The sequence below is a fragment of the Watersipora subatra genome, chromosome 2 (assembly GCF_963576615.1).
Source record: "Watersipora subatra chromosome 2, tzWatSuba1.1, whole genome shotgun sequence".
Classification (NCBI taxonomy): domain Eukaryota; kingdom Metazoa; phylum Bryozoa; class Gymnolaemata; order Cheilostomatida; family Watersiporidae; genus Watersipora; species Watersipora subatra.
In genome coordinates this window covers 43,573,200-43,584,574 of record NC_088709.1, presented here as the reverse complement: position 1 = coordinate 43,584,574, position 11,375 = coordinate 43,573,200, and the positions used below count along the sequence as shown (strand labels likewise).

The following is an 11,375-nucleotide window of genomic DNA, read 5'->3' as shown; positions in this document are numbered from 1 at the left end:
CTGCACAAACATACTTAAATACATGTTTTGTTAAGAATATTGTCTTGTATCTACTGAAACATGGACAATCGTTAAAAAACACTGAAGTCATTCAATCATTATTACTAAAAGAGCAATTTCTTTATTTGCGGAGGTAGATTCACTTCCCACCATTGCAAGAGTCAGCGATTTGCAAGAACTGTTGCTAGGGTGGGAGGGGGCAGAATGTAAATCAGTTTACAGTCATCATCACTTCTTCCCTGAACAGTCTTCAAGAACTCCGTCCAGATAGTCGTTGAGTTTTTTGAAGTTCTTACTCCTCCTGTTGTTGCTTTTTTTTGGGCATACCGAAGTTAGAAGTACACAATCAGAATAGCACACTTTAGCTGCTGATTTCAGAGTGTCACACACTCCTTTCACTAAAAACTAGAGACTGATTTATATCTTCTGATGATGACAGAGTGGCAGCCATCGAGTAAAATAAGCAGTCAACTAAAAGTGAATTGCTCCATAGTTGGTTATAATCTCTGATGGAGACAAGGCACTGATTCACCTTCCTGAAAAGTTTTTCTTTTGCAAATAACATTTGATGTTTTAGTTACCATAGTGTCATACACTTTACTTGTATGCGGTTTACTTTGATTACAGTTATTGAAAAGCAGAGAAGACACAAGCAACCAGTTCTAGGAGCAATTAATCACTGATCATAAACAATACAAAAGCCACTGCATCCAGCTAATACACATACTAAGTCAGTGTAGTATAAACCACAAATTGGGGCACTTGATGATATTGTAACAGCATGATGTACATGATATCATAACAGTTAGCTGTACATGTAATACTATTCTTGAAGGTGTACAAAGTAAAGTATACACCAGATGGTCTGACTTACTACACTGGTGTAAGACCAACCGATTCCATCCTATGACGTTTTTGTGATGGCTGCGATTAACTGTTCATTTTTGAGGTTTTAAGAGCTTGTAATCACATATTCACATATTTGGCACCTACAACACAGCAGAGTAAGACATGGTGAACCTTTTGATACCAAATAACTGCAATGTGAATTTTGTAGCAAGTCAACCTTTAATAAAGCAGAACTAGTAGCATCTGCTCTTTAATAAAACATACCTTTGTTTAGAGTTTAGAAAAGCCGGAGTATAAATACGTACATAATTATTCCAATATTAAAGTTTAAATGTGTTTATGATTATCCTAATGTCATAGTTTAAATATGTACTTAATTATCCTAATATTATTGTTTTAATATGTACTTAATTGTCATAATATTAAAGTTTAAATATGTATATAATTATCCTAATATTGTAGTTTAAATATGTTTATAGTTATTCTAATCTTATTGTTTAAATATGTTTATAATTATCTTAATATTATAGTTTGAAGATGTACCTAATTATCCTAACATTATAGTTTTAATATGTTTATAGTTATTCTAATATTATAGTTTGAATATGTTTATAATTATTCTAATACTATAGTTTAAATATGTACATGTAGGCCTACATAATTGTTTTAATGTTATAAATACATGTATATATTAACTTTTCTTACAAGGTCAAGGTCAATAAAACAAATTAGACCATAAAACAAAAACAAAAAATAGTTTTGTTAGTAGCTTATAGCTTTCTAGGAGTTTGTATCATTATCTTAGGAAATCAAACGCTCTAATGAGTAATTTGAATCAAGTGCTCATTATTCAACTTGCACTGAAGAGGTCAAAGGCGAACATGAAATGTAGCTTCAACAGAGGTTTTATTGATCACTATTGATGATTTGTACGTTTGATCCATATGTTACACCTACAATTATAACAAAAAACTGCCATGCACATCAGATTAAAGAAAAAACCTTGCTTTACTGTAAATGCTGTGGCCAACAAGCGCAGCTGCTAAGTGGCCACTTGACGAAGGCATGTGTGACTTAGTCCTGACCTCTGATGACCTTAGCCTAAATTATCTGTGAAGCAAGTGAAATGTTTGCTAAACAAAACAGAAGCAGACAAGAATTGCTTGTCCAAGCTTTTGAATTTGTTACTGAATAGACCTTCACATAATCAATTGTTTGATAAACCTTTTTATAGACTAAACGGCATGCAGCTAGTAATGTTACAGCTTATCTATAAAAACATTAATTGAACCAAATTCATCATGAGCTCCTGACACATGGCGCGTGGACATCAATCTTGTCCGCGGATAGACACCATGAGAGTATAACTCCAGCTTTTACAATTTATGACTGCTACAAACAGTTATAGGTTGAAAACTTGCTGTTAGAATAACACTGGCTGAATGCCCAGATGATAAAAGAAGTTTTGGTACAAAAAAATTAATTTAGTCAACATATACAAAATGTACTGTTCTAACTTTTAAATGAATATGTTTATTATTTCTGTGTGCTATATAAGTTTATGCTATATGCACCTATATTTATAGCATTTTGCGGAAGTCTGGCCAGGTATTTTTCTTCATGCGAGTGAGCTAGCTAGATCGTGAATCATGCGTATTTTAACCAATCAGCATTAAAGATTGACAGGTGGAATAAAAATGTGTACAATTATTCTATAGTATGGAATGAAGGCCATGTGATGTAGTAGACAGCATGCTTGTCTGCAGAACTAGGACTTTTGAATTCAATTCCACCGTGAAGTGGTTTTTTCATTCCTAAAAATATATTTCTATTACTGGACATAAGGACGACAGGCCAACAAATGCTTGAATTTATATATAGATAGGTATAGAACATTCTAGAAATCCTATCAATTGTAAAAATGGCTGACTAATAGTATTGATTCAACAATCTTTTAGCTGGTTGCTCTTATAATGTGACTGGTCTTGGTTTAAGCATACATTGTCATAGCAAGTCAAAATATTTAACCCTCCCCTCACTCGTTGCTGACAGACAAGATATTGTTTATAGTAACAACTCTCTTCAAATTGCTGCCAAAGTTACGCGATTGAATCCAGGTTCACGAAATTCAATCAAGCTACAACATCTGCAAGGTATAGTTGTGCAGCTGACTAATGGAGTGTTAAAAGTGTATGTGATGAAGAATATTGCTACTTGTGAGACAAGGAAGGCTGACCACACACATAGGTTGGTTTATATTGTAACAATAATTACTGTTATTTTCATTCAATTGCAAAATACTCTGCGTGTTTAACATAAGGCTGAGGATAGAGTTTCAGCATGGAAGGATGAGCTGAAAGTGTATAGTCCAAAGTTGGGCATTACCAAGTCATTATTTAAGTTTAGAAAATCCCTTTTTTTGTCATGTACAGTGATTTGCGAATAAAATAAAACATTTACGTTCAATTTTAAATCTGTGAACTGATGCATAAATATCTTGATAGGATTCCAACCTCGCTAACCAAGAAAGTGCTAGTGATACATTTCTGAGCTCTGAGGTGTTAATCCAATTTACTCATACAAATGGAGTACCAGAAAGATGGTGGGTGGTATCCCTGGTTGGCATTATCTGCAATGGTGGTATCAATGATAATCATGAGTGTGTCAACTTTTGGTTCGATTGCTGTTCTACTTTACATATGGATCGAAAAGTTTAGTTTGACCACCGAGGTAGCTATTTGGGCTCCAGCAGTGCTGCAGGGTTCTCTTTTCCTTACAGGTAAGTAATGCAAGGGTAAGTAATCTTGGAAGACCAGTAAGTCATAAAATGGTATTTACCATTTGGTGCATAGCATATGTTTGTAAGATGCTTGTAGGAAGTGTTGCATCCAACAGAGAAGGGGAATTCTTTTTAGTGAACATTTAGTTAGTCATAGCAGTTGTGTTTTAATTGGGTTTCTTATTTGTCAATTAGTTTTCAGTAAATACTATGACTCATTTTATGGAATTCCTAATATCTGCTGATTCAGCCAGCATTTGTCGATATTGGCTGACACATGCCATTTTTATTGTATAAAAGAGAAGCTCCCAATTTTAGAAGGGAATGCAATTTATGGTAGTCACTCAGAGATTAAACTTTGATACAATTATATACAATTATACAGTTTTACTCTATGAGTTGAAGATTATTTTATTTAATATTGCCAATGAATGATCTTGCACACCATTGAATAGAAGTCACGCAGTGCCATCTTCAATATAGATATAAACACCCTTCATTATAATATCCTACAGAATGATATTACACGATGGATTTAAAAATTAGCGAGTTTGTAATTTTGTCTGCAAAAAACCGTAGACAATTCCGTGAGTGATTAAAATCCATGAATAATTAAAGTTGTTGGTTTTTTTTAAAGGGAGAATAACTGCTAACTAAAATTAAAAGTTAGTCGCCAGGCCTAGTGAGGAAACATAGCTGAGTTCTAAACTCTTTTGTAACCATTGCTGGGGGTTAGAATTGCGCCCATTGCCGATGCATCACAAGTCTTTACAAAATTATTCATCGTCACACATTTTCAGAATTCAGCATGGCGTCGGCATAAGTCGCTCTTGCCATTTTTCACCGTAAAATCACCTCCAACAACTTTTAATACTGAAGTTGATGACATTGACAATGATGATTCTTATTTAAACATTACGGTATATATATTATTTGATTTACAGATATGTTAACATATAAAATAGACAATTCAAATAGAAAGTTAAACACATGCTATACACATGTGAAGGTTTTGCACTCTATTACTAGCTGGATTCACAGAATAATTTCTTAGCGTATGTGTTTTTCCGGGTATAAAATATTCCTTGAAAATGCATAAAAAGACAACTTCCGCAAAATATAACTCCGTGAATGATATTTTTCTGTAGAATATATATATGTATTACATGTACTTTATTACCAATAGGTGTCAATAGAGTGTCACCAGACCTACATCTGAGCAGCCAGAGTTCTATCTAAAACTGTAAACTACAGAATTAAACTCAGCAAAGGGACAGATATAAGATTAAAAGAAATTGTATAGTATACTTATACAGTGATGTCTATTTTATTCTTCAGGTCCACTCACTTCTTTAATAATAGAAGTCATTGGAATATGGAAAACACATGCTCTAGCTGGAGTTATCCTATGTGTTGGAGCTGTGGCTACAGCCTTTGCTACCCAGTTCTGGCATGTGGTGATCAGTTATTCTCTACTACAAGGTTTGTAGCTTGGGTTGTCAGGTTACAATAGCAGTGAGTTAAAAGAGCTGCTAAGAAAGGCATCAGTGGTGGCAATAGATGACAAGTGGTTGCAAGTTGGCTGGTCAGAAAATATTTACCGAACTAAACAAAAACAAAAAAAACTCTTAGATAAACTTGAATTAGGCATTTGTCTAGTCAAAAAACTTATGTTAATGGTTTTAATTTATTTAATTAATTTTATTATTTCATTTTTATGAATCTTATCATTGACAGTAAAGTCATCAGTAACTTTAAAATAAAGTATGATTAAATTAATTTTTGTAACAGAAAGCACTTCCTCAACTGATGCATAAAATATTTGAACAGTTTCTTACTGCTCTACTGTTAACACTTTTAGAGGTATCTAAAGCTCTAAGGCACAGGTGTCAAACACATGGCCCGCGGGCCACATGTGGCCTGCCACCTCATTTTATGTGGCCGGCGAGGGCTTAATTACTCATTCGCACGAGACTCATTCTCCCGTATTTATAAAGTTGCTAGGCACACCAACGCGAGTTATCTTGCCTCTGAAATTTATCTATTCCTTGTGTTGTTATTTTACATTACATAAGAATAATTTTGAATAATCAGAAAAAAGTTTTTTAGCCAATCAAACAAACGTACATATATACCTCAATGATCTCTCTGGCAAAAGTTATAACTAAATTACTACGCCCATTGCGACATCTAACCGAACCGAAAATCATCGCTGTCACTTTAAAATTTATCGTTCGCGATCAATTTTTTCCAACTCCAGAAGTAAATATGCAGATTCAGAAGGGGTAAGACAGTGAAAGACTGCATAAATCAAATTGAAACATGATTTTTAATGTTTCAAAGTTTTTACTAACTTTTAATTTTGTCAATTTGAATCGTTACACTCGAATAACAATGCAATTTTTAGGCTGTCAACCGTAGTCAGACAAAAGTTAACATTCAATCTCGGTAGGATCATATTCATTCTTAGAGCGGCCCCTGAAGTCTGAAAAGTCAAGAACAGAGTTACTGAACATAATGTTATTGTTTGAAACATGTTTATGACAGTTTATTTGAGTTATATTGGGATGTAGATTTGCTATGCTTTGAAGATAATACTCGCGAGGAAAAATTCGAAATTATGGTTTCGTGATTTTCATGTTCATGACTAACTGTACATGTATAAATAATATTCATAACTTTGTATTGTATGTAATAAATTACTAATTTTATTCAAACACTGTATAATTTGTAATTTGGTGCAAGTCTAACTTTATTTCTGCAAATAACAAATAATTTTTTGATTTTTTTGCTGCTTACATATTGATTTTGTGTTGCTGCTGTTGCAATTATTTAGTGTTTGCAGATTTAATGTGTGTATGCCAACAAATTCATGTTCTTAGCAGCTCACAATTTTCGATTTTACTGAAAGTATACCCATGTGGATGGGTATTGTGTAACTTTTCTGATTTTTTTTCGAAAACAAGTGTTCTGCATGTTTTGCTGTGCAACTGTTCTGTTTGCAACTTTAAGTAATAAAGTCTGAGTTATTTAATATCAAAGACTAGTTTAAGTTATTTTATATTAATCGATTACATTTCAATACAAATATAAGTTACATCTGGCCCTTTGAGGACAGCCATTACGCTGATGTGGCCCTTGGTGAAAATGAGTTTGACACCCCTGCTCTAAGGAGTAAGTCATGCTGCCTTTGTTTTGATGTAATTTGATTGTCTTGGTGTTTATAGTCATGTTTTCTTCGTGCAATCATACATGAGATCAAACTATTAATAAGCTTTCCGAATGCCCGGTGTTGCATGGGTATTACAAACAGTTTATAAAGAGTGACAGGTAATGTAGTTGCCTGCCACTTGCCACTAGTCCGGCATATTGTCATTGACTAATTTGAGTAAGCTGCTATCCGTATTGCTAAACTTACTGATAAGAGCCGTGAGAGCAAGCTTTAGTGACATTGTGTAACACAGAGTGCTATGCGTATTTCAAGCAACATCACGACTCATATTGCCTAATGAGTTGCATCTCGCGTAGCTTAATTGTTAGATTATCGTTTGGTGAACAGAAGGTCCCGAGACTAAATCCAGCATGAAGCGGGTATTTCACTCCTAAATTTTAATAGCTATAGTTGGACACAGTGAACGACGGATTTTGATATTTATATACATACATGTAAATAAAGATAATAAAGTTGAATTAGTTATAAATTTAAACTATTTCATAAAAACTTTGGCAGTATATATATTTTATCTTTTTATATATAAATCTCAATGTCTGTCTGTCCGCGTGTCCATCTATAGCAATGAAGTTTTAGGGATGAAATTTCACTGGATTTGAACTCAGAATCTCAATTTCTACAGACAGGCATTTATCCAAATCACTACCCTGTTCAACTGTAGAATAAATTGGCACATTCTTATTACACACACCAATTTTTCATGGCTTCACATTTAACTCTGCAGCTACCATTCTGCGTGAAGCGCATAAGCCAGAAGAGCAATACGTGTTTATACAGAAAAAATGCTTAAACTCATATGACTAACAAATCTATTTCAATCAGTACAGAACTGTAGTAGGTGCTGCAGATGGTGCAGTATAAATCACACTGACACAAACGCAGTAAACAAATAAACAAACACTTTCATCTAAAAGTTAGAATGATAAATGTTGTATATGTCCATTGAAAATAAATTTTCTGCACGAAAATATTTTTATTGTTCAGACAACATCGGACATTCACCTAGTATATAATATATGATATATGTATATACTATATATATTATATACTAAATATATTAAAGATATTATATATGTTATACATACACTTTAATGTTATATATGATTATTAATATTATAATATTATTAGTAACATAGATATAATTGTGTATAATGTGTATTATACATAATATGTACTATATATAGCAAACCATACGTCTTTAGCAACATTGGAACATGTGGAGATTTTCAATATAAGAAAGCATAACTCTTTTAATATAAGACTTTTAATATAGAAGTCTCCTCAGATTCTAATGGTACCAAACTCGCTTAGATTCTTTAACTTATCCATTGTGTTACAACTGCTGAAGCTCATGCAACAATTATTTTTTAGTTGAACTTGATTTGTAGTAGCCCTTCAAGTTATGCAAAGTTACGCAAAAAGCATAAATTTGAATAGCTAGTTTGCCATTTAAAAACTAGTTTATAATTTAGTTTAACTAATTTAGTTATAAACTCCTGTGACGCGTTTTTATGTGCTCTTTGCAAGATAAGAGGAGAAGCCGCCAGTTAAGATTTAATATTTCTATTTTACATATTAAGCACATCTTATCTTATTGTTTCTTAGCATTGTTGTTACAAATATGTGCTTCAGGTTTCGCCGGAGGTACACTGCAGATAGCTAGTATTGGAATTGTGTCCACCTACTTTGACAAGCTTAAAGACAAAGTTTACGCGGGAGTAATAGCGGCTGGTTATGTTGGAGTGCTTATAGCTCCGGTGCTAACCGAATACCTCATAGACACAACATCGTACAGAGTGGCCATTCTTATCGGAGCAGCTGCATATGTGCTGGTATTTCCTGCTGCCTTAATCTACAGAGGAACTTGTCGTCCGACGAAAGCTGAGAATATATCGATGGTTTCAGAAGGTAATGACAGTTGTTTATCAACAAATCATGTCTCACTTTGCCAGAATCGAACTCCATCACCAGATAATGGCTGCAAGGAATTTTTAAGTCACAAAAAAGTTCCAGAAGCCGATTCGCTATTGGACATCAGTCAAACGAAACAATGCACTGACTCTGAAGATGTTGGAATGAGCCCAAAGTCAGAGCAGCATGAACAAAAAGAAGCTGACATTGACATTAAGCTTGAGCAAGGAGCAGAAAAAACAGATAGATTAGGAAGCAGTAAGCAACCCTTAAGCCTCAGATTAAAGACGAATTTAGCAGTGATAAAAGACCCAGTATTTATACTGTACATGTTTTATTTTATGACTGTAACACTCGGTGAGAACACATACTATTCTCTGGCTGTTGACTACTCTGTGTCTACAAGGGGCATTTTCACTTTGAAACAGGCTTCTTTCGCAATGACTGTAACAGGAATTTGTACTGTAATTGGTAGCTTATTTGTAATGCTTTTATCTCATTGGTCGATTGACAGACAGGCTTTTGGTATAGTGACATCAACCCTGCTAAGCTTGTCACTCTTGGCTATGCCACTGGCAGAGAGTTCAGCTGGAATGTTCGCTATCAGTGTTGTGTTTGGGCTAACAGATGGAATGTTTGTCAGCGGTATGTCGTCACTCATCCAGTACCAGTTTGGACACAATGAACAGTTTTTGACTAGATTTTCATATTTGATGCTGATGGCGGGTGTTGGCTCAGTTATTGGACCAATTGGAGCGGGTCATCTTGGAACCGTCATCGGGATGAAAAATTCATTTTACTTCCTTGGAGGCGTGGCCATCTGTGGGCCGATTGCTTCTGGTATTTATGTGGTCTGTGTGAGAGTGCGTGGTCACTGATTACTAATTATGATGGTTTTATTTTTCTTGTAATTTTTGAATAAAATTACTCTAATGGCAAACCTACACTGAATCATAGATTAAAGCTATATTTACCTCTTGGCCTGCAGTGCAAACATTGCTGTTCACTAGTAGCATGAACTCTCTGCATGATTATCCAAACTATCTGTTTTGTTACATACCATGAAGTATATATATGTATATACTATGCTACTTCATATATATATATACATAGTATATATATATATATATACTATGTTATATATAGTATATATATATATATATAATATACATATCTGTATAGTAGTAATGGCCTGCTTCTGTCTGTCTTCTGGCAATCTTTGGTAGCGTTCTCATGTTCTCTAGAGAAACACACCACCAGGAGTATTTCAACTATTCTCTGGCTGTTGACTACTCTGTATCTACAAATAGTTTTTTATAAGCTACCTTGGATGGTCTAGATTCAAAAGACCCAGCAATTTAGGGTTAAAAACTTGCTGAAAGCTTTTTGTCAGATCAGCATTAAGCAGGATTAAACTACCAACCTCATGGTTGACAGTCAAAGGCTATACAACTAGACCACTCTGACACTCATATCCTATACACAACATATACTATAATATATATAAATCAATACCACTAGGTATTGATTTATAGGTATGCTAGGTATATTCAAACATACATAAAAAAGATGATAAATATGCTGGTTTTAATGTGTCAGTTTAGAAAAACAATCGAATGCATATGCTCTGAGTAAAGAGTTGTCTGCCCTTTTCCTATCAGTAATTAAAAGCCAATTCTTAATTTCTGCTTTATGCTAGTAACAAATATTTGTTTGCTATGCATTCTCTACATTGCCAGATGAATGCATGTTACTAACTTGCTTTATGTAACACTTGAGCACCTAATAGCCTGAACATCATGGAATCCATCACTTTATCAAGCTGTGAGTACAATAACAATTATCTTGCCTTGAGCGGAGAATAAGAGAGGGTGCATGTGTCTGTTTGTCTATGTGTTTGTCTGTGTGTCCAGCAAAATATGAAGGAAGGGAATGCGCATTGAATTAGTACATAATCACATAGCCATCACAATTGTAAGAAAGGTAGTAGTCAGCAAGTAAGCATATGCTTCTGGGTGCATCACTAAAGACCTTAGCCTTAGGTCTATGCAACTAGTAAACATTTGCAGGCTACAATACTACTAGTTTTTGTCATGAGATTTTAATTTTGTGTGAATGATGTCTCATATAAAGTAATATTTTTAATATTCTAATATTTATAATAATATAATATTTTAATATTTAATAATATTTTTTCATAAAGAATTATGTCTCATATAAAGCTTGTCATGATGCTGCATGCAGAGTTCAATGAACAAACTAAGAATGCATTCTGTCAAAGCATAACTGTGAGAAATTTAGTTCACAGCTACCGGCTGGTCATCATGCTCTCCCAACAAAGGAATGGCTGCGCGACCTTCATGTAGTCTATGTATATATAGTAACCTATGCGTGCATGTATTATTTTATAAGCCTATATCATTTACTCTTGCTACTGCATGTAATACTATTACTCATTCTGTGTACAAGTAATTGCTGTCTCATGGATTGCTGTCTCTGTGTTTCCTACCTAGTGGTTACGCCATTCATTACGTTATTCCTTATGTTATACTTATTATTGTGTCTTTCGAATACAAGCGGTCTTGGTGTCAAGTTAGCTGGTGC

The 11,375-nt window shown here is 34.1% G+C and overlaps 1 protein-coding gene across 1 annotated transcript; it reads left to right on the top strand.

The window, feature by feature from the left end:
- Positions 1–3,504: 3,504 nt before the first annotated feature.
- Positions 3,505–9,649, top strand: LOC137388234 (monocarboxylate transporter 12-like). The gene is made up of 5 exons (XM_068074734.1): positions 3,505–3,628; positions 4,967–5,110; positions 8,493–8,692; positions 8,813–9,029; positions 9,351–9,649. Exons 1-5 carry the CDS (start codon positions 3,505–3,507, stop codon positions 9,647–9,649), a joined length of 984 nt encoding a protein of 327 aa, XP_067930835.1.
- The last annotated feature ends 1,726 nt before the right edge of the window (positions 9,650–11,375 follow it).

What these genes read in the sequence shown, in the direction of transcription:
- LOC137388234 (XM_068074734.1), top strand. Translation starts at nt 3,505, where the DNA reads ATGAGTGTGTCAACTTTTGGTTCGATTGCTGTTCTACTTTACATATGG. An exon ending in GGGTTCTCTTTTCCTTACAG is followed by an intron (nt 3,629 to 4,966) that starts GTAAGTAATGCA and finishes TTTATTCTTCAG; the next exon opens with GTCCACTCACTTCTTTAATA. An exon ending in GAGCAGCTGCATATGTGCTG is followed by an intron (nt 8,693 to 8,812) that starts GTATTTCCTGCT and finishes TCACTTTGCCAG; the next exon opens with AATCGAACTCCATCACCAGA.